Below are 27,487 nucleotides of genomic sequence, written 5' to 3'. Positions count from 1 at the left end.
AAACAGGTAGACAAGTATCTATATCCACAGTAACTGAAAGGCTGCTCAGCAAGGAAGTAGCCACTGCTCCAAAACTGCCATAAAAAAGCCAGACTACACTTTGAAAGTGCACATGGGGACAAAGATCTTACTTTTTGGAGAAATGTCCTCTGGTCTGATGAAACAAAAATATAACTGTTTGGCCATAATGACCATCATTATGTTTGGAGGAAAATGTTGAGGCTTGCAAGCCGAAAAAATGGCTTAAGGCCTACAAAGTCAAGGTATTGGAGTGGCCATAACAATGCCTGACCTCAATCCGAAAATTTGTGGGCAGTACTTAAAAAGCATTTGCGAGCAAGGACGCCTTTCCATTACACCATTTCTGTCTGGAGGAATGGGCCAAAATTCCAGCAACTTATTGTGAGAAGCTTGTGGAAGGCTACCCAAAATATTTGACCCAAGTTAAACAATTTAAAGGCAATGCTACAAAATACAAACAAAGTGTATGTAAACTTCTGACCCTCTGGGAATGTGATGAAAGATATAAAAGCTGAAATATACAATTCTCTCTACTATTATTCTCAAATTTCACCTTCTTAAAATAAAGCAGTGATCCTAACTGACCTAAGACAGGAAATGTTTTCTATTATTAAATGTCAGGAAATGTGAAAAACTGAATTTAAATGTATTTTGCTTAGGTGTATGTAAACTTCTGACTTCAACTATAAATGCTGGTAATTCCAAAGGGTTCACATACTTTTTCTTGCCACAGTAACTAAATATTGCTGCCTTTCCACTGCAAAGCCGCATTGTGTTGAAAAGCAAGATCAGTGTCATGACAACTGCAAAGCAGCTCTGAAGCAGTATTTTGTTTAAACAGAACCATAACCTAAAACATAAGCCTTCAGGAAATGCCAGTTTAGTTTTAAAACCTGCCCTCATCTTGTTAGTAGCACCTAAAACCATCATACATTCTTTCAAGATTCTTATGTTTCTGTTATTATCACAGAAAAGTCTGTGTCCACAGAGGTCATTGCTAACTGCCTGAAGGCAGGGGCTCTACAAAAGTGTATAAGACTTATAAAAACACATTTACTGTCCAATGCTTAATTGTCATATGCTCTAATAGATAATTGAGTTTTTCTGCTAGGTAGCCCATTTTTAGATGTGTGTATGTGTTATGTGTGAGGCAGATGGTGCGAGCATATGGTTTGCAACTTGTGATTACCTGCTGCAGCCCCTTTCCAGCTTTTCTCATCTCGCACCCAAACCGAAGTCATGGCTGCCCCCCTTTAAGAGGTAAAGACATTTTAATATCCATGAGATGTAGCCTAGCTTGAGATAAGGCATCTTGATGACTAATGTGATTAGCGAGTTTGGCAATACTTCCAGAACCCCCCCCATATATCTGTACTGTGCATGTAAATTACCCTGAAGTCAGGAGTTAAGTTGTGATTTGTGAGGCAAATTGTTTGAATGTTGTTTATTCTCTTAGTGGTGCAGTGGCTTTTTTTTTTCCACCACTGCAAGTAAGCTATGAGCCAAATGGTATGCAACAAAAAATTTTTGAAGACCGTTCATTAACATTCCCGGGATTGGACATTTATTGTGACAGACGGTGGTAATATACAGTGATATGCCAGGACTGTCACATAGCCGACATCCATATGCTGCTCCGTTCAATCATGAAGCTGTGAAATTGGGTTGCACCCCAACTAGTTTCAAGAATCAATAATTTTTTTTGTGTCTCTGCTGTTTCCCTAGTTGTTTTCTGAAAGCTTTAATTGTATGTAAAATATGCAAATGAATTGACACAGGCTTTTGACAAATTGTCACACATTGCAATAAAACATGTTAATAATCAGCTTTTGATGTTTGTTGAAAAGCCCATTCTTAAGCTTTGCGGGTTGCGCATATTTTTTCCTCCTCGATTAGTGAATGGTAGTTAAACCTGATCTGTGTCAAAGCTTTAGCACCTTAGTAATGTGAAGGAGGATGCTGGAAGTTCACATTTCACTGTGTACATAACATTATGTAATTATAGTGCATAAGGATTGATCTCGCGTACTGAAAAAAGTAGGGCTGGGTATTGATACAGATTTCCAAATTTAACTCAATCATAATTGGAATTGAATCAAATCAAGAGCTTAAGTTCTAACTCATTTGGGTATATTTCAGAAATGACATCCATTTTACTTGCATACTAAAAATAAATGATCTCTCAGCTAAAGCTGTAATAACTTGATACATTTATGAAAATATACATTTTACAATTGTTATTTTAACATTTTCATTTTTGATCATTTTTGGTCATTTTACTTTTAATATACATGCCATTTGTACTTGACAATTAATATGATGTCTTTAAATGGCAATATTGCAAATATACAGTATATTCTGTCATGTTTATTTTTTAAATACTGTTATTTACTAGTATTTACATTAAGAAGTGCTAAAATGGTACTGTCTCTTTAAGGAAAGGGGCAGTTCATTGAACGTCTCAGAATTGTTTTGGTTGAGCACAAATTAACGAGAGTGGAGTTGCAAGGTTTCTTTACCACATCCGTGCCATGTGTGATTGGTGTTAAATGTTTCCGTCTTTTTTTAATTTTTTATCAACCGCTGTCTAAAGGAAAGAAAAGATTTTAAGAGACATTAAGGATCTCACCTTATAGGACATACATTACACGGAATGAGTCAAAGCATCTTCTCTAATAATTTTATTGAAATCCAACAGACACTTTGCACTGGTCTGTGAAACCATTTGTGGTGTATCCAAAATCAGAGTTGACCTCATTTAATGCAATGCAAATGTAACTATATCCTGTAACCATTCATCTGAGTTTTAGAATGATTAGACTGGCTACACATCCATGACAACAAACCATATAGCCAATCCACAAGCTAAATTCCCTTTATAGTAAAAGTGCTCATTTGACACAAAACACAGTGAAAAGATCTTGATGCTCAACTTCTTCCCCAATGTTCTGCTTAATCACTGGTGAGTGAAATCTGAAAATTTACCAGCCAGTGGCTAAATCACTGACATTTTAATGGGGTAAGCAAGGGAATTACCGGAGGGTTGCACTGAAAATGGCTTATGTAATAAAATCTAGATCTTGGCATTTAAGTATCAATAGAAGTATCATTCAAATTATGATGACTTTTAAAAAAATCTATAATTGTACCCAAACATATAGGAGTAAATTCAATATGTATAAACTTGTATGTCAAGTAGTGACGGTTGTGTCCTGCAGTATGACATGGTATACTTTCCTTTTTGCACACGCACACATGCTTTACACACCCACACATGCATATATATATATATATATATATATATATATATATATACATATACACAGTTTAAATATAATATAAAAAAAAGTAAGGATATGGACATTTTGGGTAACTTCCCAAATGCACACTCATCTTCTAGGGTACACGTGAACTATTGGGGTTCTCTTTTCACAGAAAGGTTCACAGGCAGTAAAGGATCAGTGTGATAATTTAAAGAAGCATGTCATTGCAATGTAGTATATCCTTTTTTAAGGCTCTTGCCACCTAAAGTAGCATGAAATGTAATGCTATTTTTGGCATGCAAAAAAATCAGTGAGGAGAAAGAATCATTTTAAAAGGACTGAGTGTTTTCTTTCTGTTCAAGCTTGAAAGATGCCTGCTAATCTGCTTACCCTTTTAATTGTGAGATCTGGGGGCAGAGCTGCTCGGAGCTACAATAAAGTTACTGATCCATAAGTAAACTGATGACCACAGTTATTCCTTGCTTTTGACTTCCAAACACGGCCCTCCCTTTTCCACTCCCCTTCATTCTGGAGGGGAAGAAAAAAGCTCCTTGTACCAACAATATAAATTTTTTTTTGCCATATGTTTGGTTGACATATTCATCAGGTTCACAGCGGGTTACCTTAGTTAACGTTCACACCACTGCTTGATGGGATTTTCTACCAGTTCCTTGAGTAGCTGGCTCAAAGTTTAGATGAGCCTCTTAAGACATCCAGGACCCTTACAGCATGCAAGGCACAATGGCATTATTGTGCATTTCGAGGAGCTGGTGCTTTTTACACATACCTGTTCGGGCACAAAGATAATGGCTTTTTTCTGGGGCATTGAGTGGGTTAATCCAGACCTACATACTGTGAAATAAATCTTTTATAGATGAGCAAATAAAGTAAAGGAAGAAGAAAAGATTTTGCCAAGGAGGTTGTGAGCACAGCATTTTAACCTTTTCCCAGGAATAAGAAGAGAAGAGGAGGAGTTGGCACAGAGGGAGGGTAGAAAGTGGAAAGAGAAGATGCAGACAGGCAACGGATTGCGGACACAGACTTAAGTCCTCACTGTAAATGTCTTGAACTATTTTTTACAGCATCTGTGTCCTACAGTTGTTATAGGGAATTAAACCCAGGTATTCAGCCAACAGAAGAGGGGAGAGATATGTAGTGAAAATTGGCTGTTGTTTATTTGCCAGGGTGCTCAAATTTGTCACTTGATCATTACACTGGGTCCTAACCATGTGTGATGTGATGCTTTTTTAGGATGAGGAATTCAGATTGGACTTCATCACTTGTCCCTCCATCACATCACATCTGGATAGGACGCAGGATTATATTTGGAAACTCGACAGACTTTGCCCTGTTGGTTCCACAGTTTGGGTTCTACTCCGAGACTACTTACTGCTGTGATAATGACACCTCACATATTCATGATACTTTGTTGACACAGTTTATTAAACTCAACTCAGTCCCAAGGTGCTATTAATGGACTTTGATATTTTCCATCAGTGTACGATGACAGAAACTCAATTGGTGTACAGTCAGTCCTATTTCTAGGCCCATATTTGTTGTATTCACTCTCTGCCCATCCCATTCACAGATAGACAGACTGAGGTGGTAAAAAGTGGTGTCAGCTGTGAGTTCTTTCCACCACTCACCTATTAACCTCCTTCCCCCCCGGCCTCGGCTCTATCAAAGCGCCATGTATCGACTTTTAAAGACAAGCATTCCCGGGACATCAAAACATTGATTTGCGACTGACCCGCGCTGTCTGCGCTCGTGGCGGCGGTGTGTTGCCACGAAGCGGCGGTCCTGTCGAAGGTTAGCCATGCATGAAGCCCAGGGGGATCACTGAAAGGGCCTCCAAAGCCTGCCATCATCCACGGCCGGCATCACATTAGGTGTGAAAGCAATGAAGAAAAATAGCTCACTCCTCCAAGGTGATTTCAATTCAATTCTCACTCATTAGCTGGCGTCTGCTCCACAGTCAAATTACTTCCCTGGTCTGATACGAAATTGTTTTGCTGCCGTCAACGGCTGCCGATGGATTTTAAGTCTTCTCTAAGGTGTTTTCATTGGTGGTGAGATGAAAACAGTGATGGAAATACATCGAGCTGCCACCACTTTGACTTATTGTAGGTTCATGTCGGATTAGTGCTGAGATATCGTATAATGTGTGTAATAAAATGGATTTAGTACAGGTTGTTAAACCTCAAGTGAAAATTGATGGCTCATGTTGTAGAAACTAGGCGTGAAAATCAGCTGTTTCATCACGATACAATCTTAAATCGAATCTCTTGGCCTGCGATCCGATATATGCCGATACTTCAAAGTCTGCCACGATGAGATTCAGGGGCCTGCGATTTTATATTATGTGCCTATTTTGCACAATCAATTACACATTTATTTTTTGCATTTTCATACATTTATAATATAAAAAATATAGTCACACAAGTGATCTTGTTTGATGACAGCTAATTTTTCCGTTTTGTCCAGTTCAAAATACTTACATACCCATGACTTGTTTCCAACTATCCGTGCTATCCTTTATAATTTTATTTACATTTATAAATATTTACTATATTTCTGTTACAGTTAGGTGGGATAAATGTTAGTAAAGGTGTTGATGTGTAAATGTTTGAAGTCTTATAGCTGATGATGTAGCTGAGCAGGTGTTTCTCTTTCCCTCGTTAGTGCTGTTCAGAATGTCGGCATTGTCTAGATGTTTCACATTGTTGAAATCCTCCATGGTACTTTAAAAAAGCAAATTCTCATGTAAAATTAAAATGGTTCGCATGCGCAACGATATCAATGGAAGCCCAAATTAATCATGCATGTGAGCCACTCTGAGTTTGTCAGGAGAGCTCACATTTTAAGGAGTGCCCGGTTGATGCGCTCGCACGGATCCTGTCAATGGAGCTCGCATATCGCAGGATGCCCAGTTGACGCATGCACACGTCGCACAAATAGCGGAGCACAATTTGGCTTCAAAGACCCGTGCACATCCATGTCCCACATGAAAAGTATATATAGCACTCATAAAGCCAATTGAATGTAATGAAGTTGCTTCATCGTCTGACGGAAATGCGTACTGATGTGGCTGACTTGAGAGTATAAAAATAATGGTACATCTTAAAATACATTTTTATATCAATATCATTGGTCATTGGCTCGATGCATCATTACACCCCTTGTAGAAACCTTTGAAAGCCTAATTTATATGATGTCATTGGTATCTGTTAACTATTTTCTTACCGTTAAATATGTTTTTTCACGATATAATAATTTTTGCTAGATATAAAATGAAGTGTTTAACATATTTTTGAATAGTAAATTAAGTGAATAAAATAAAACGTACTTCATCTCATTTTATTATTTTCTCTTGTTATTTGGAACTTTTATGCGAACCAAAATATGATTATCATAACAAATTAGTGATAAGTGTTAAAACGCCTTCTCATGATTTAACACTTGAGGTAACAAAAGACTAGAAAAAGTAAAGCAATTTCTTCTAACTTTGAAGTCTGATTGAATAAGCCATGTTCAAAGCCATTGTAAAACAGCCAGTATACACATACAGTACCTGCGACAGCACAGCAATTGAATTCTATTTATGCAGCAAGTTGTGATGTTGCTTGGCAAATGTAAACATCGAAATTGGGCTGGGTAAAAAAATTAAAAGATTTTTGGATTAATCTTGATCTTCATTTAAACAATACCGACATTGAATCCTAAATACTAACATCAATCTTTTACTCCTGAAGTTTACTTCAGTTTTGGTTGTTAATTATTATATCTGTTAAATAGCAATTAAAATGCATAATTTTGGCCTGTTACTTTTTTTTTCGTAATGTACCAAGTTAGAAGGTTTACAATATCATTTACTGTGTTAGCATAGAGTGAATTTCTTTCATATGTAAATAAAATGGACAATAACTTAAATAATGTATTCCTAAATAAATCAGAATCTAATGAAATCATATTAAAATTGTAATCCAGTCAAATCATCTTTCTGATTAGTGGAATTATATCATATCAAATCAAATCAAATCAGGAAATCTGTGTCGCTACCCAGCTCTGCAACAAAACTTTGCTTCAATACGTTTTTTTCTTGTTTTGACTTGTTTGGAAAGCATCCAGATATGTATTTTTGCATTACATGTTTTTAAATAATTAAAATTCCTCCCCACCGATAGCCGTGCATATATTGTTGCACAATTACTAACAGTTAACACATTTCCACCGTCTGTATACTGCCGTCATACTGCCCAGCTCTTGTTGAAACGTCTGTCAAGTTTGTCTACCCCTCTTCCTGTGGGTTTGTGTGTGTCTGTCTGTTTCCATGTCTGTCTGTGTGTGCCCACTGGCTCGGGGCGGTTCGCAGACCTGCTGGGAACAGGAGCGGCCTCAGTGTGTTAGGCCCAGGAGGGGTAGCCGTTAGGGAGTGAGAGGGGGATTAAGCAGCCCCAGGTCTGTCACAGTGACATTTCTCTCCCTGGCTCAGCAGCAGGGGTTGGATTTACCCTCCTAACCTTCAACTTTCAGCCTTAACCCATTAATCCCTTTGTGTCTGCCCGCCCCGCACAAACACACTCACAATATGGCAGCAGGAGGCTGCGGAGGCAAGGAGCCGGGGTCTCTTTGACAGCTTTTCACCCGCAGACAGGGGCCTTCATCTCGACATTCCCCAGTGTACGAACCAACCCCCTTCCAAAAAAAACACAAAATGAACAGTTGGTCACCAAATCGGTCATTTTTGTGTATTTTGTTTAAAGACACTGAAAAATATCAAACACCAAATGAAAGTAGCACCTCTGCCGAAGTGTTTGAGAGGTTAATTGTTAAACCCCCAAAATGCATCTAGTATGTTTCAACAGAAAGCAGCATCTCTTTTCCAGTAGAAAGTGTCAGTGGGAGTTAAACGTTATCGGTGTATGAGATCGTCAGATATTTGTCGGCTGATGTGGCTTTTTTTAATGGCCAATGCTGATATCCAGAAAGCAGGGTGGCCAACAGGCCGAAACAATGCCGATATATAAATTTAATATAGAAAATAAAAAAAACATAAAATTGCTAAAAAACAAACAGACTCTTATTTAGCACTATATTTATTTAAAAAAAATTCTGAATAATTGCAGAAATGATTTATTCCAGCTTTTATTATTTTCATCACATTCCCAGTTGGTCAGAAGTTTACATACACTGTTAGTATTTGGCAGCATTGCCTTTTAAATTGTTTAACTTGGGTCAAACATTTTGGGTAGACTTCCACAAGCTTCTCACAATAAGTTGCTGGAATTTTGGCCCATTCCTCCAGACAGAGCTGGTGACAGGTTTGTAGACCTCCTTGCTCTCACATGCTTTTTCAGATCTGCCCACAAAATGTCTATCTGATTCTTCCCCATGATGCCATCTATTTTGTGAAGTGCACCAGTTCCTCCTGCAGCAAGGCACCCCCACAACATGATGCTGCCACCTCCATGCTTCACTGTTGGGATGGTGATCTTTGGCTTGCAATCCTCACCTTTTTTACTCCAAACATAATGATGGTCATTATGGCCAAAAAGTTCAATTTTGTTTAATCAGACCAGAGGAAGATCTTTGTCCCCATGTGCACTTGCAAACTGTAGTCAGGCTTTATTATGGCATTTTTGGAGCAGTGGCTACTTCCTTGCTGAGCAGTCTTTCAGGTATGTCGATGTAGGACTTGTTTTACTGTGGATATAGATACTGTTTAATCCAGCATCTTCACAAGGTCCTTGGCTGTTGTTCAGGATTGATTTGCACTTTTCGCACCAAACTAAGTTCATCTCTAGGAGACAGAATGCTGCATCTGAGTGGTATGATGGCTGCGTCATGCTATGGTGTTTATACCTGCATACTATTGTTTGTACAGATTAACTTTGCACCTTCAGGCATTTGGAAATTGCTCCCAAGTATGAACCAGAGTTCCACAGTTTTTTTTTTCTTTTGATTTTCCCATGATGTCAAGCAAAGAGGCACTAAGTTTGAAGGTTAAAATAAAGTAATAGCTTAAAATACACCCACAGGTGCACCTCCAATTGACTCCAATTAGCCTATCAGAAGCTAATTGCCTAAATGCTTAACATTATTTTTTGGAATTTTCCAAGCTGCTTAAAGGCACAGTTTACTTAAGTGTATGTACATTTTGACCCACTGGAATTGTGATATAGTCAATTAAAAGTGAAACAATCTGTCTGTAAACAATTGTTGGAAAATCAACTCTTATCATGCTCAAAGTAGATGTCCTAAATGAGTGTATGTAAACTCCTGACTTCAACTGTATTATGAGTTCTCGATGGTAATAAAACGCTGGAATTTTGTGAGGTTTGTGAATTACATCTGTTTAAACAAGATATCTGCAAACATATAATAGAGGTTTTATTGATATCATTAGAAAAGAAAGTTAAAAGTGACCGGGAACTGCTGAGGAGAGACTGTTAGAATTCATGCTTCAGAGGAAGATTTACGAGCACTCCACAGTAAGTTGGATCCGCACAAGTTGTTTGAGGTTTATTACATCTGTTTTAACGAGATCTGTGCATATTTGCAGATGGTATATGATATAAATTTTATAGATATTTTCCTTTTTATCATTAGACAAGACAGTTAAAATTTACAGGGAACTGTTGAGCAGAGAGAGGGAGAATGAACCATGCAAGCACTTTAACATTATGAGTTCAAACGTGTCTCTCTGATATGCGGACCGTTTAAATAAGACTGTGTTGTACACCGGTCTATTATTGTAGTAACACGATGGCTCGCAACAACAGTTAACCATGACTGGCCGTTTACATGTCCCAGTCGCTTCACATGCAAGCAGGCGATTTTCGGCACCCTAAAGAAAATAATTGGGCAAACGGAAAAATTTATTATTTATTTAGAAGTCTGAATATCTGCTGATTTATCGGCATCTGCGATCTATTGGTCGACCACTATTGTCGGATACTGTCATTTCTCTTAATAAATGACAAAATGTGTTCTTTTGCACACTAAATGAGCGTTTGCGCAAATATTTGATTGTGTTGCTCAGACTTGAAGCTGGATCTAGTTTGTTGAAGGGACAGAGTTGGGCTTCAATAATAAAAGAGCTCATCTGAATTTTGGGGCTTTTTATGTGAGCCCCCCCATTGTGCAAAAATCCCACAGGGATTGAGATTTGCAAGTCCTTTGCCTCAGTGTATGAATAAGCATGTGTCTCAAGGTATTTTTGAATACGTAAAAACACGGGACCCTCCAGGATATGCAGAGCAGAAGGTGCATGGTTGGAGGGCAATGCCCCCCTGTTACTACCCCTCCCTCTCACCTATCGCTTTCTCTTTCCTCCATTATTTTCTTTGATTCTCTTCTTATGTTTGAACCTTTTCTCTTTTCTTTTGCTTCTGCTTTACCTCTACTTCCTTTTATATCAAGGTAGTTGACATGAAATGTCAAGCTATACTTCATCTAAATCAATTAAAAAATTTTTTGCTATGATGGAAGGGAAAAGAAAGTGGAATTTTTTTTTTGGGCACATTTTTTTTTATCACTAAACTACTGTCATCAAAAGTTATAGTTTTGTATATACATAACTCCTGAATTTTTTTCATTTAATGTCAATTATACATGCATTTTTTAGGACCTCATATTAATTGAAAGGCTATCCGTAAATAGTATTTTTAGTTTTTATTTGTCAGTCACACGCAGGAATGTTTTAAGTAAACTCCAAAAACAGCTAAAAGATTATTTAAACATTTAAAAGTGGAAAGGGTGACCAGTTACAGCACCTTTATGTATACTCTTTTCATAGAGTGCAAGCAGTGTAGTCCGATTCCCGAACAAATTACTCTTATGAGCCGGTTCTTTTAGTGAATCAAAAAAACGTAAACATCAGTCAAAGTGGTTACTTAATGAATTTCACTGACCAGCAAAAATAACCAAGAAGTATTATTTTGTTATGTAGTGTTGTAAAGCTTATGAGACTTAAATCAGGCAGTGCAATTACTTACTAGGGATGTGCAAAAATACCAATTTTCATAAGCAACTAGTCGGTTGGTGGATTGGTCGACTAGTTGGTGTTAAGGATAATAATGTATAAACAGGCTTCATTATGATCAAGTGACCCCGATCATATGCATTTGAGAGGGATATATGAATGTAATGGCAGCAGTTCAACATGGTAACTAACAGATATTCTCCAAATAAAATGGCTAAATAACTAACATCTTATTGCACAAAAGTATCAGAGTAAGAAATAAGAAATTCTCCAATTAAAAAGGCACAAATTCGCTTATGTGTATCCTGAACGCAGAATGATGCGCTTTGGTATCTTGGGGTGATCCTCGCTGCGCATTCAAAAGTGCAGAACTGCTAGATAATGTTGCAGGTACACATCTACTTCACGGCATTGAGTAGTATAACCTTTCTAAATGGAACTATTTATTTAAACTGTGTCCGACAGAATCATCAAAAGACTTTAATCTCTCCGAAGCACCTCAAGAATACGGGAACATTACTCACAGCAGAGGATTAACGTCCGACAGTGATCAGCTTGTAATGTGTTGTTGAAGCATCACTTTGATAGCTGTTAACAATGGTGACTAAACCTAAAGCATTAAATAGATGAAACTTCTTGCAGTGGGTTTTACTGTGCTGACTATTATTCACTGTTAAGCGCAGCAAGCTGTCATCATGCAAAAGCGTTCTCCAAGAAGTTGTGTTTCTCAATTAATTTGAGAATTGCATCTCCCATTAAAACCAACACCAATAAAAATGTTAGTAGTCGACCCCTCAGTTGTTGGATGACTACCTCAATAAGTCGACAAGTGTAGCACATCCCTATTACTGACTGGTTGTACATAAAGATAAGCCTACACACAATAAGAGTTTGTTGTACCCTGTGGAATTTTATTATATGAAAAGTTTTATGAAACAATATTTTTTGCTTATAATTCATATTTTAATATGTAGTTACAGTAGGACAAATTATTAGCATGTATTTAGTTCCTCTAAAATGTCTTTGAAAAGTAATTAAAAAGTCTGTGTAAACACCTGCATTTTTATTTTCATATAAAATTTCCTCCTCAAAAGTGCCTCAAGAATCGAAATGGTTAACAAGGACTCAAAATCAATAAATTCCTTATGCTTCCCATCCCTACCTTGTATGTTGTTTATTAAATATTTTGGTTAATTATTTCCGATACCAATAAGAGTAATACTCTCAGCTCTGCTGAACACATTCTGTAGAAATCCTTAGATTTTGCCCAACATTTGTGTAGAAAATGCCAAAAAGTGTGCATATTCCATCTGGGCCTGCCCGTCATCCTCTCATTTCATCTCTCTGTCTCTCTCTTTGCTCTTCTCCTCCTTGTGTTCCTCTTTCTCTCTCTGGCAGTGGTTCCCATCCTCTCACCCATAAAATCAGCATAAAATTGACCTGACTCTGCCAGATCAGATGGAAGAGTTGGACTTCAGATCCCTGGAGAGAAGGAAATTCAGTCTTTGTAAAAATATTATAAGACAAGGTCCATGAAATTTCACAATGGGATTATGTAATGCACATTTGTCAGTCCTTTTTTTTTTTTTTAAACTGTATCTCCCCTCTGAACTCTGCTCAGCACTGGTGGAGCATAAGTAGGCATATGTATGTTTATGTATGTCTATTCTTCCATGACTATGAAGTATCATACTACTCCGAAAATGAAAATGTAGTCCTTCAAATATTGTGAATTTGCCCAGCACACAATAGCTTGTTTAGGAGCCATATGTTTGTGCAGATAATCATTGTTAAAAGAAGAACAAACTCTTTTGATTCTGTTCATGATTGAGATGGCTGACTCAAAGCTATATATACAACCAAATATTATTAGGATATTTGCAGGTTCAGTTTCATGTTATCACTGTTTTTACGAGCACTACCGACCCTGAATAGATGAGACACACCTATTTGACACTTAAAGAACAGTAAATAAAAGCAAACTTTTCAGCACAGTTTCTTTGAACGTTCGATATTCATCATCAATTAAATGTGTTAACAACATTTCTGTAACAACGGCGATGAAAATGTACATATATACATTTGACAGCACTTCTAAATACACAACTAAGCAATTTATATAAATACATTTGATTGAAATATATGTCAGAAGTTTATATACACCTTAGCCAAATACATTTAAACTCAAAATTCCTGACTTTTAATCTTAGAAATCCTTCCCTGTCTTAGGTCAGTTAGTATCATTATTTTAAGAATGTGAAATATCAGAATAATAAAAGGGAGATGTATTTATATATTTTATTTATTTATTTAAATGTATTTTTCCCCTTTTTCTCCCAATTTGAAATGCCCAATTTCCATTGTGTTCTAAGTCCTCGTGGTGGCGTAGTGACTGACCTCAATCGGGGTGGCAGAAGATGTATCTCAGCTGCCTCCGTGTCTGAAACCGTCAACCCGCACATCTTATCGCGTGGCTTGTTGATGGTGTTGCCGTGGAGATGTAGCGTGTGTGGAGGCTTCACGCCATCGTCCGTTGCATCCGCGCACAACTCGCCATGCACCCCACCAAGAACGAACCACATTATAGCGACACCACGAGGAGGTTACCCCGTGTGACTCTACCCTCCCTAGCAATCAGGCCAATTTGGTTGCTTAGGAGACCTGGCTGGAGTCACTCAGTACGCCCACATTCGTTTTCATCGATTGTTTAAATACACTTTGTTAGTATTTGGTAGCATTGCCTTTAAATTGTTTAACTTGGGTCATACATTTTGGGTAGCCTTTTCACAATAAGTTGCTGAAATTTTGGCCCATTCCTCCATACAAAACTGGTGTAAGTGAGTCAGGTTTGTAGGCGTCCTTGCTCGCACACGCTTTTTCAGTTCTGCCCACAAATGTTCTATCAGATTGAGGTTAGGGCTTTGTGATGGCCACTCCAATACCTTGACTTTGTAGTCCTTAAGGCAATTTGTCACAACTTTGGAGGTATGCTTGGTGTCATTGTTCATGTGGAAGACCCATTTGTGACCTAGCTTTAACTTCCTGGCTGATGTCTTGAGATGTTGCTTCAATATATCCACATAATTTTCCTTCCTCTTTTTTTGTGAAGTGCACTTCTGAGCTTCCTGTGCGGTATGATGGCCGTGTGGTCCCATTGTATTTATACTATTGTTTGTACAGATGAACGTGGTCATTTCAGGCGTTTGGAAAATGCTCCCTGGGATGAACCAGACTCGAGGAGGTCCACAATTATTTTTCTGAGGTTTTGGCTGATTTCTTTTGATTTTCTCATGATGTCAAACAAAGAAGCACTGAGTTAGAAGGAAGGCCTTAAAATAAACTCACAGGTACACCTCCAATTCAGTACACATTCTATCAAAGCTAATTGTCTAAAGGTTTGACATAATTTTCTGGAAATTTTCCAAGCTGCTTAACGGCACAGTTAACTTTGTGTATGTACACTTTTGACCCACTGGAATTGTGATATAGTCAACTAAATGTGAAACAATCTGTCTGTAAACAATTGCTGGAAAAATTGCTCTTTTTAAGCACAAAGTAGATGTCCTAAATGACTTGCCAAAGCTATAGTTTGCTAATATTAAATATTTGGAGTGGTTCAATTTGTTTTAATGACTTCAACTTAAGTGTATGTAAATTTCTGACTTCAACTGTAAGTTTTGGTAGAAAAGGTTAAACATGCACTCTGGTCTGGACAACTGATGACAGTTGAATGCTATTTCAAGCACCATTGAGCGTTGTTAAACTCAATGCTGATCGCTGTGGCTCATGCCCAGTTTTGGGCTCAACATGAGTTTTGAACATGAGTTGTGTGCAGAGAGCGCTATGGTATTTAAAAAATCAGACGGATAGCCAGATAAAGATAATTGCCAGGCCGGATTTTGCCTGCGGGCTGCCAGTTGACTAACCCTGCTTTAAACTGTGTTCTTTTATTGGGAAAAATTCATAAACTGTTTTAGGAAAAGTCTATTGGCACACCTGGATGTTTGCCATTGCCAGATTTGGCTTTTTATGTAAAAATCTTTACCGCTGTTCTTACCGGTTCATCCAAGTTTTTTACACATATATGTTTCTATATTGATTAAAATGTTTTTGAATAACCAGATGATTTATAAGGTCAGAAAATAGTTTTTTTTTTTTTTTGCATTGTCAGTTTTTTTTAGAATGAGCTGATTTTTGATAGATCAGTGTCTTGTTGTGCAAGTAAACAAACACTGTTTCACCTGACATCGATTCTAGTACATCAAAATTGAAGAAGCAGCATTTATGTTTTGATTAGATCAAAATGTGGAAGTATGTGTTTCTGTTTAAAAATGGGAGAAGGGAAGTTCATATTGTTAGTCTGTGAAGTACTGTTCACATGAAAGAGGAAACGACTAACATTCAAAAACTTAAATTTGAGTTTGAATCATTGATTTAAATTTTTATCTCATTTAATGTTATAGCAGTTGCTTGTTTGTTGATAATTGTAAAATTCACAAGAGCAAAAAACATGCGCATTTACACTCACTGTGCACTTTATCTTGAGCACTCATTCATGCAAATATTTAATCAGCCAATCGTGTGGCAGCAGTGCAACATATAAAATCATGCAGATTCAGTTCACATCAACCAGAATGGGTGAAAAATTTGATCTCGGTGATTTCAATCGTGGCATGATTTCTGGTGCCAGACAGGCTGGTTTGAGTATTTTTGTAACTGATGATCTCCTAGGATTTTCACACGCAACAGTGTCTAGAGTTTATGCAGAATTGTCCCAAACAAAACATACAGTGAGCGGCAGCTCTGCAGACGTAAAAACTTTGTTGATGCGAGAGGTCAACGGAGAATGTCCAGACTGGTTCGAACAGAAAGAAAGGCTATGGTAACTCCAATAACCACTCCGTACAATTGTAGTGAGCAGAATAGAATCCCAGAATGCACAACATGTCAAACTTTGAGGCAGATTAACTAATCTGGTCTCCATCTTGCCATTAGACAGCCAGGTCGAGGATCGTGATCTAAGGGTGCTTCAGCAAGTCTTGAATCAGGCAGATTCGTCCTTGTGAAGGATTCATTAATCAAGTCTCGTACAAGGTTATCCTGGAAGAAAACTTGCTTCCTTCCTTACAATATTTTTATTTGCAATTTGGGAGAAATGTTGTCTGTGCTTTATAGAAAAACAAAACATTTTATTTTACTCAAACACATACCTATAAATAGGTCTAGGTATCGTTAAAAAAATGTCGATATTGATACCGTTATCTTGATGCCGGTTCCTAAACGATGATACTTTTTTCGAAACCAATTTTATGAAATCCATTTTAACAAGATTACAAACATTACCTAAAAAAATCTTAGGTTTTATTTTTTCACTTTTTTACAAACTCAAAGACTCATCTCCTGGTCTCCTCATGCCAGGGTTGGCAGGGGCAGAGGCTATAACATTAATGTGAAGAGGAAAAAATGCAACAAGAAAGCTAAACTGTTAATTCAGCCAACCCTAAGGATAAGTACTGTTTAACAAGAACTAGATTAATGTGAGTTAAACAAAATAACTATTACTTGACCAGTTACAGTCAACCTTAAAGCAGTTTTAGCATCGATTTAGCTGGCTATTTATAGACATACATCCAAACAATATCTAACATTACATAGGTCTCAGTTTATAGGACTATGTCACCGACACAGAAACGTTAATTTAACAAGTACACAAGCATGTACCACTACAAGTTAGCCGATTTTGTTTGTTGGTTTGTTTGCTATACGTTAACCTACCTGTCGGAGTCCCAGTCATAGTGCCACTGCATTCATCAGTAGTTTGAGGAGGACTCGTGGTGGGCATGTTGAAGGAATTCTTTGGCAGGACGCTGAGAGGATGACTGCACCGACTCGGTCTTCTTGCAGTCGAAGACGGAGCAACTTTCTGCTCTTAAGTTTATTCCGTGCACTGTCAAGTGCTTCATCAGATTTGTCGTGTTGCCAGTCTTGGCAGCAATTATCTTGTCGCAAATGTTGCATTGCATGCTGTTGGCATTGAGCCTGGTGAAATGTAGCCACACATTTGATCTTTTCCACATCTTTCACATCTATGGGTGTTGGGAGCATACACACTACAGCCTCACGTGTGAGCCGCGTCTCTGGGCGTAACCGGTGTAAACTCATGTTTTTCCTTGATGCCTAACCACAGCCAATCACCAGCACTTTTAGATTTGGGCACATCTAGCATGCTACATGCTTATCACTGACGTTGACGAGATTAACCCCTTAGGTATTGAAATTTGGTACCGAACAACAAGACATTTTTTGATACTCGATAATTTGGAGGCAATTCGGTCTGTGCCTAAAATGTATCGAACTCGATACGCACCCCTACAAATAAATAGTAAATCCAGAGAAATTGATTATTTTGCAGTGGTTTCTTAATTTTTTCCAGAGCTGTATATGCAACACAAAATTGGTAACATGAACGCAGACAGATATGTAAACATTTTGGAATAACATATACTACCATCCAGCATCGTCTTTTCCAGGGACGTCCCTGCATTTTCCAGCAGGACAACTTCAAACTACATGCTGGCTGAATAAGCAGAGCATGTGAGTGTTAGATTGGCCTGCCTACAGTCCTGACCTGTCTCCAATTGAGATTGTGTGGCACATTAGATGGCAATGAAGACCCCATACAATTGTGCAGCTAAAGACCTGTGTAATGGATGAATGGGGGAAATTCCACTTTCTAAACTTAACAAACTTGTGTCTTTAGTGCCCAAATGTTTAACCCTCTGGGGTCGACGGACACGCCGGCGCGTCCTACTGGATTTTTTTCGTCATTACAGCGGAAACAACATAAAATTCTCCATCATTTTTGGGCATACAGATAAGTGTAAGACATCATTAGAGACTATAAAGGGTCTACTTTTATTTGTGTACTCACAATAACAACAAAATCTTGTGCTTTTGTAAAATAAAGAAACTAAAAAGGGTGAGCTGTAAGCAGTCTCTGGGTTTGCGAGCATATTTCTGAAATACGTCACAAAAATGAACTGATACTCCACGAATGCTTATCATACAAACATGAAACATATGTCTAAAGAAAGCTTAAAATGTCTACTTTTAAATAAAACAATTCAAATTTAAAACAAATATTCTCCTGCAATGCAATCTGTATGAAACCAAGGGATGTACATTTTTTACTGGTCCATCTAATTATCTCTAATGTAATCACACCCACCAGTAGAGCGCGCTATTCATACGGGAATGTGCTGAGACTATCAAGGCAAATGCTAAACGCCCCAGACTGTGCCTTAAAAACAACAAATTTGTTCATTTTCTGCATGTTTATAATGATACACTGGCGAGTAAACTCTTGGATATTAAGGAAGTGTTAACATTTTCCTCAGAAGAAGAGTGGGACGCCGATGAACGTTTGTATTTTGAAGAGATACTTGATCCAGCCGAGGATACAATTTCAGAGGAGTAAGTCATTTAGTTTTCTTTAGTATTTTATATAAACATGTACATATTTTACTAGTGGGACTGTTTCCAGACTTGCCAGCCAGGATTCAGAGTATTGACCTTTGAAATATGTCCTAATAAGCAAGTTTTAGTTACATATAAATGTTGTTTCAGCTAAAGCAGGCATTTAAATTGTATGCTGTATGATATAAATATGATATGTAATATTAAATAATATGAATTTTTAGATTATATTTTAAATAGTGTTTATGCTGCCTCATTATCATCAACAAACCTTGTGCTTGCAAATATCTGTTCAGGTTAAATGAGTAAAATGCACTTTAAATATGCCCATATTAAAAAACTCAGCATATTATAATGATTTCTGAAGGATCATGTGACACTAAAAACTGCAGTAATGATGCTGAAAATTCAGCTTTGATGACAAATAGCATTTTACAATATATTCAAATTGAAAACTGTTCTTTTTAAATTGTAATAATAGTTCAAATATCACAGTTTTTACTGTATTTTGGATCAAATAAATGCAGCCTTGATAAGCAGAAGAGACTTCTTTTAAATGGTGGTGTAGGTCTAAAATTAAGTAAAGTCTTTATGTAAAGAAAATGTTTAGTCAGATTACTTCTTTTAATGTAAAACTTGATTTTGATCATTTAAGTCTCCTAACATTCATTCTCTTTCTGTCACATTCCTCAGTGATAGGCCCAGGGGAGGGTCATTTGTCTCCTCCGGTGTGAATTACAATGAATATTCATGATAGTTCACACCTCCTCACATATGACCTTTCTAATACTAAAAGTGTCTTACAAAAGTTCAATTAGTATATTGTTTTGTATGAATGAGTGATCAGGAGGGTTTTCACATAATTTTGTTGCAAAAAATCTAGGCTACAAGATCCAGTTCTCAAAAGGCTTGTGGACAAATGTTTATTATGTGTTATATGGCCTTATTTCAATTACTTAAAAAAAATAGTTTTTTCAAAAAGCATGCATAAAGGTTATTTTCTCAAAAATATAAACCTGTACATACATGTTGCTTACATATTATTGTAGCCCAGTTTGTGCTGAATGCAGTGTTATCAGACATAAGCCATTAATGTGTTTTTAAGCAACTGTAAGAAGCACAAATGTCAAGGCATTGTCAAAACTTCTCCAAATGCCAAAACACCCTCAAACCCCAGAGGGTTAATAAGTATTACTAGAAGAAATGGTGATGTTTCACAGTGGTAAACACTCGACTGTCCCAAATGTTTTGGAGTGTGTTGCTATCATATGATTTGAAATTACTGTAATTTATTTTAAATAATGAAATTCACATGTTAAACATCACGTTATGTGTAGTTGAAGAGCTTTCAATATAGCAAAGGGTGAATATAATTTGCAAATCACACATTTTTGTTTTTATCAGCATTTTTCAAACTGTCCCAACTTTTTAGGAATTGGGGTTGTGTGTGTGTGTGTGTGTGTGTGTGTGTGTGTGTGTGTGTGTGTGTGTGTGTGTGTGTGTGTGTGTGTGTGTGTGTGTGTGTGTGTGTGTGTGTGTGTGTGTGTGTGTGTGTAATTGCCTGTTTGTGTGTTTGCACCACACTTGTCTGTTCTCGTTTTTTTTTTTTTTTCTGACCTTCAGAAGATATAATTTTGTGGTTCTGTGGCCCTGATCTTTTTAGGTTGACTCATAGTAGAAGCATCTCGAGCATTGCTCTATTTGTCACAGTGTGTTGTTTTCAGAGTCTATAAACACCTCTGTACATTCTAGTTGTGTTGAAAGCTAACAGTTCGTTGGAGCCGTGGTTTAGTGGATAGTACCAGTGTGAGGGAAGCACTTTGAAACCTTCCTGGCAAGCTCCATTTTCTTGACAGGATTTGTGAGAATCACTCTAGTAATGGAAATTAGCTAACTACATTGAATCTATTTAACCGGATATGTACTTTTAATTTAATAAATATCCAGTTATGTAATTTTACAAAAATCAAAACAATGAAGATCTTAATTGGTTAATGGCAATCAAACTGAATTCAAACCTGCTAAATAGACCTTATTCACATCAGTGCCATTTTTGCATAGACTTTCAGTCTCTTCAATGGGTAGACAGTTGTTTAAAGTGTTATTGGATCATTCCTCAGACAAACCATTTAAAAAAATATATCTTTCTGAAACATTTCAGTAGACACAAAATCTCCAGACAACCTGAGTTGTGGAGAATTAGATCTAGAAGCTTTTTGATAGCTTTATACAGTGCACGTCATTGAATAGATGGTAAAGATAGGATTAGGTTAGGGTTAGGCAGTGCTTGGGCACGGTGCTGCTAAACCTAACCCTATCCCTCACAGCTTTGTTTTCATTCCCGTCAAAAGATGGTGCCTCTGTGAAGGTCTATACAACTAATTAAATCAAATAAAAACCGAATCAAAGCCATAGTTTTAGACATAATTTTTTATTTTGATACATTAAAAGAATAAATATTTCAAGAAACGCTATTAAGCTAAAACGAATCACTTTCAAACAGCACATAAGACAGGGACATTCAGGAAGCAATGTTTGAATATTGCCTCAACTCACTCATTTGGAAGTTTGCATGCAAAATGCAATATAGCATAAAAACATTACGTTTTTTTGTCACCTTACTCCACCACTTATTGGAAAAAGGAACATGTTTCTGCAAAAGCTGCAAAGTCTCATTACTGAATAATGAGGTTAGTTAGTTACTTCCCAACACTGCTTTGCATGTTTGGAATTGGCCTTTGGAATAAGTTAATTGGAATATAGGTCACCACTGACTAACGCAATTAATTTATTTAACATTTTGTACATGTGCATTATGTTTGAAAGAGTGCAGTAAAATATATTTTTTTTTATTTAAGGTCTGAAATATTAATGCACTGCCACACATCTGCCATTTCTGCAGTTAGTCGAGTATCTCTCTGTGTTTCTAAAGGCTTCTAACTGGATAATATTAACATATGCAGAACGTTCCATGCCTCCGCTCATTGCAGTGGTGTGCCGACACATAGGAGAAACCACCCTTGCCCCCACCCTTCCATTAATATGTATGTGTTCTGAACGGTGCGTGGTTGTTGATTAATGCTGTCTGTCAATTTCTTACAGATCCGACAGTGCTGTGGAAGTTCCCTCAGGACTTTGGAGACCAGGTTGGAGACAGAGCAACTTTTTAAAATACTTTTCCCCCTCCCTTCTCCACCAGCACCACATCCATAACCCCTCCTGCTCCTAATGTCCTACCTCCCACCTCTCTCCCCTTTGCTCATCCTTCCTTTTCTCTCTCCACCTCTCTCCCTCCCATGCTGTGAAATGTTGCTGATAATGAAAAGTGGTGAGCAGGTCTTCAATAAGCGTTGTTCGTGTAATTATCAGCTGGCTGTGATGTGAATGGGTGTGGATGGAGACCCGAGGATTTAGCCTTTGTATGCTCTCCACTGTATTTCACACCAATTCTGTAGGGTATTTCTTATGATTTGGTGATTTTTCATGCCAGAAACAAGCAATAAACTTGATTATGAATAGATGTATTAAGTCTAGGCCTGGATATCAATACAGATTAAAGCACAATTTTATTCCTATTCACAAACGCTGGAATAGAATCGATTTGATTAAATTCCGATTCATTTTGGTGTATTTCAGTTATAATGTCTGTTTAGTTTGCATGTGAATTTAATTTGACGATTCTCCGTACCACAATGATACCTCAGCAAAGTACTAAATAATTTGACTAAACATTGTTTTAAGTTCTCAAGTATTTATTCAAGTAATGCTTAATAAATAAGTTAATGCAAATAAATAAATGGCAAGAAATAGAACTGTGATGAGGAGGAGGGCATGGCCGTGCCATGATGGAGTACGGCAGTGAGATAAATGGTAGCCGGAGACGCCAGTTGGAGAGAGAGTCGCTCGCGGTGGCACCTCTGAATAAGGCTGGAGAGTAGTTTGACGAGGAGGAGGATGTGGCTGGGCCGTGATCGAGCACGGTCGGCGTTGAATCAGCTGATCAGTTGGAGAAGAGAGGAGAGAGAGAGAAGAACTTGCTCGCCAGCTCCTGTAAATGCTTTCGCCAGGTCCTCAACCGCTCCTCTCCCGGCAGACGGCAGCCAGTCCTGCGGCCATGGAGGATGGCCACAGCTGCTCCCCTGGCGGATGGCAGCAGCGAGGACTCTGCGACAGCACATCTCTCCTCCCACCCGGGTTTTGATACCACTGTAACTGATAAAGGTCAGGCAAGGAGCCGGCTGAACACTAAACATAAAATTTAATAAGAAACTCAACATATAATTGTAAAGGGATCCATGGAAAGGAGGAGGCGAGAACCGGCTTTTCAATATAAATAATAGTTTAATGATAAACTAAAACAGAAGACACAAACACACATGACGGACATGTCCGTAAACGATCTCTCTCTCCCGCACGATCCTCTGCAGTCGACCTTTATCCCTCACGGAGACTTAATTAGCCTAATACGGGACCGGGTGTGTAGGATCACGACCCGGCCCCGCCCTCCGCCCTGCCACAATAATAATAATAAACAAACATATACATGCAGCGCGGACACGTTCACCTCACTCCCCAACTGGCATCTCCGGCTCCCCTTTATCTCCCTCTCCCGCTGATCAGCGCTGGCCGTGCTCCATCATGGCCCGGCCACGCCCTCCTCCTCGTCACAAGATCAAATAAAAACAATAGCAAATTAAGCATTTAGTAGTATACTACTAAAATACTATTAAATTGCTACTAAAACTACTTGCCTATTAAAGGTAGCGAGTGGTTTTCTCATTTTTTCTTGTTTTTAATATTAATATACTTGACAGCAGCAGGTGTATTTGGTTGCATTTACACTCAAGTCTTTTGTATACAAATTCACTGTTTACATTTACTTTACACATAAATGACAGTGTGTACATTAATACCTCACCAAGATAGGCATTTACCGCACCTCCGTGAGTGCTCTCAGAGCACAAACACACATTAGCCGCCTGTTGGTTTGTCTGCATACCGATATCGGTATTGTTCCAATGAATATCGTGATTAATCAGGAAATTATAATTTTTTTAACCTGCCTTAATTAAATCTGAATGATCTTCTGTCCTTTTCTTGTTTGATCACTTTTGTGTCCTCAATAAGTAAACTTCTTTTGAATGGCATAGCAGAACAAAAACAACATTTATTTATATATATATATAATTATCAGTAAAATAATATTTGAAAAGTGGTCTGTTAAAATTGATCTTGGTTGTTGTTTCAGTGTAGTTCAGGTTGTGTGTTTGCTGTACAAGAAAAAGTGTGTCTGGGTCAGAGTGCAGTGTTGTGTTGTGGTTTTCACAACTTTTTTGTTTGCTTGGCCTCGAAAGGTCTCGAAAGTTCAAGCCTCTCTTGCTCAAAGCAAATTGAAAAAAAGATGTGACCATCTTCGTCTTTCTTTTGCACTTTGATCCAGAGATGGTTCAGAAACCATTTGTTAGTTAGATGAACACACTAGAAGAACAAAAAAGTAAGAATTGCCATTTAAATGTTACTAATGACTAGTGAAGAATCCTGGAAGTGAAGAATTTTCAAAAGAGTATGAAAACTAATGCAGTACAATGGTTTTCTTAACAAAACAATGAAGGTAAGCAAATCTGTCTCTATAAATATCCCCTTTCACCTTGTTTGGTGACTAGATCGTTTCTAGTTTAAGATGTGTACAGATGGATTGGCCTTTTCCACATCGACATAAAGGCTCTCATTGAGTCGCCTCATTACCAGGATTAGGCTCTTTTTCAACTTTGTATGGCTGCTCCCTCTCTAGCCACTGAAATCCCTTTTTTTCCCCCCAAGTTAGCCAGCATATGGCAGCAGCAGCTCCAGTCTCTACAGGCCTTCTTTGTTTATCCTCTTATTGTTGCGGCGCATAATGACAGTTGTAGGCCGTAGATCAGGGTGGGTTACTCTACCCCAGGGGAGCGAGGGAGAGCAAGAGAGAGAAGGAGAGGGAAAACACCAACAGACAGCACTGTGGATTATGGAAATATGAATTGATTTTTTTTTATCCTCTCTTGCACTACCCGCTCTGCTAGAATGGGGACTCTAAATGAGGAGGGAACAGACTGGAGGCTGGCACAGAGGGCGGCGAAATATGATGTGCGATCCCTCTGTCCCAGAGACTCGCCGTGGCCCTGGTCACCTACAGCTGCCATGTGGAGCGCTGTATATATCTGAATCATGAGGAGGCCATGTTTGCAAATCAAGTGGACAGATGGAAAAGAGAGCATTTATAGCCGATCACCCTCAGATCTCTTCCCAAATGAAGGATAAAAAATTTGAAAAACATATTCACATACCAATTATTTGTATTATTTATCATGCTTTCTGTTGTGATGGCTCACCATAGAAACACATTTTCTATGACTCCCATAATAATAATTAATTGCTAATTGTGTCAGGACCACCAGCTCATAAATAACTTGAAAGAGGCGTTTATTAGAGATATTAGAGATTAGCTGTTCCACCCTTTACGTCTTATGTTCTCTTGTAGGTTTGTGGTCTAATGTCTTTTAACTTCAAGCTCAACAGGAAGTTTCATGTTTAATTGCAGTATCTAGTAACACTTACAAATCACTTTTCCTGTTGATACTGGTTTATACAGTATGCATGATATTTGTATGTAGTTCTATACTAACAGGAGAAGTTATTGGTTATCAGACATGAGACAGAAGACTAGAAGACATTTATTTATCCCTGTGGTGATACTGTGTGCAAAACAGCTGCAACATTCAACATGAAGTGCACTAAAAGACCACTATAGATGCACAGATATGCAGTGCAAGACAACATGGAGCGCAATGCTATTTCAAATTACAGTGCTAGGTGTGGGTGCAATATTATAAAACGTAATGTTTCGGCTCTATAATCTAAATGAATGAACCATGTTCAGAGCTAATCTTAAGTGGGCGATATATGCTCACCTGTGACTGTACATTAATTAACGTAAATATCAGGGATGCACTTATGCAAAATGTGTGCAGATGCCAATATTTGATTATAGAACAACATCTGCCGATACGGGTACAGATCGTTCTGAGGTTCTGCTTTATGATTTAACCTTGTTTCAATTCACTGATAATTATCTACAGAAATTTCAATATGAACTTTATTTTCAATATCCCCTTTCCTACCTAGAGTTCTGGTACTCCCGAAGTGGGAATTTCTGTAAGAAACTTTTTAGAGAAACTACATTGCAGAAGAGACATTTCCCTCTCACATTCCTACCTACAAAGTACCCCAGGGATAATGTAATATATTGTTAACCATTTTTTTTTTCTGACGTTGTTTGCACATGTGATACAATAGCAACAACAACAAGTATGGAGGATGCCAGGATTAGAGCTATATGTTTTCAGTTTTCGTTTTGCTTCCGATGTTGTTTGCACATGTGATACAATAGCAACAACAACAAATGCAGCAATACAGATGGAGGGCACTAGGGTCAGAGCTACACTTTTTCCTTTTCTTCTGACTTTGTTTACACATGCGATTACAATAACCACAATGACAAACACACAATACCAATGGAGAACACCATGATCATAGCTATCTTTTTTTAGGGTTGTGTTACACAAACTGTGTCTGCAGGTTATAATGTGCACAGGAGTCATGCGGTGCTGCGTCCCTGTAGCCGCAGTGAGTGGAAAGATGAGGTGCTTCGCTTATTTCAACTGTGCAGCACACGCTAAACTAATTGGAAAACATATTGAAAATGCACTCACCCATTGATCAATTACCCACCTTCAATAAAAGTTATATTTATGTCTGTTTTCAAAGGGAAAACTCAATGTAGTTATACAGAAGTCACTTTAGTGATTATTAATGTATTTAATTATTTTCTGGACCTTTTTATATTGCTGTTGCAGTCATTTATGACTACACACTTTATCATGCTTTAAATTAGGCTTAAGGTCATGCAGGACCAAATATCCTGCATTTAGCAGATAATCATATTGTCTTGTTTATCTCTCTAGAAACCCAAATTTAACCTTTAGCCTTGACCTTAACATGCTCATCCATGAGATTTACACATTTCTTCAGCATGGCTTTGTATTCCAAAGGGAATAATTCAACACTAACATAGCATTCCAAGCCACCAGCAGAGTGTGTTTGACCTGATGGATGTTGGAGAGTCTCGCTGAAGCCTCCAGATGTCATCCGGTCCTCCATCTCCTTAGTTAGGTGGGGAATCGGCATGCTGAGTGAAGCTACTGCTCATGTAACAAAGTGAGAAACCGTATCCCCAGAGCTTCATGAGGAAAATATTTGTCTAGATTTGACACAGTGTACAATCATATGCCCCAAGCCTTACACTTCATGATTGGTAGCCTTTCCCCCCTGGCTCACCCCATCCTTTGCAGGACACGCACCAGCACCCCAGGGGGAAGGCCAGCCAACGAAGTGTCATCAATGAGCACTAAGACCGCCGGTGTGGTGAAGCTTTTCATTTCAAGGCTTTAACACTGAGGGCATGTGAGAGATGAGCTGTGTTTGAGGGGAACATTGTTGAAGCTTGCAAAACAAAGCTGACAGTGATTCCACAAATGACCCTCAAACTCATTGGGTATTCCTTATTCATATTATTTCTGAGATTTTTCTTTCATTTCTTTGAGCCAAGGAGGTCTCCAGGGCCCATCCAGAGTGTGGGTAATGTGATGGCTGGTCCGGTTAGCTGGACTTTGTGTCAGGCCCAACTACACACCTTAACTGAGGCCAC

The 27,487-nt window shown here is 38.0% G+C and overlaps 1 protein-coding gene across 1 annotated transcript in view; it reads left to right on the top strand.

Annotated features, from left to right (window-relative positions):
* LOC127641302 (DENN domain-containing protein 1B-like) overlaps window positions 1-27,487 on the top strand; it is a 122,204-nt gene that overhangs the window by 15,881 nt on the left and 78,836 nt on the right. Inside the window, exon 3 of the mRNA XM_052124211.1 lies at window positions 21,847-21,890. Within this exon, the coding sequence (XP_051980171.1) occupies window positions 21,847-21,890 (44 nt within the window). The remainder of the gene's footprint in view (window positions 1-21,846; window positions 21,891-27,487) is intronic.

The sequence above is a fragment of the Xyrauchen texanus genome, chromosome 50 (genome assembly GCF_025860055.1).
Source record: "Xyrauchen texanus isolate HMW12.3.18 chromosome 50, RBS_HiC_50CHRs, whole genome shotgun sequence".
Classification (NCBI taxonomy): Eukaryota; Metazoa; Chordata; class Actinopteri; order Cypriniformes; family Catostomidae; genus Xyrauchen; species Xyrauchen texanus.
This window is presented reverse-complemented; position numbering and strand designations above follow the sequence as displayed.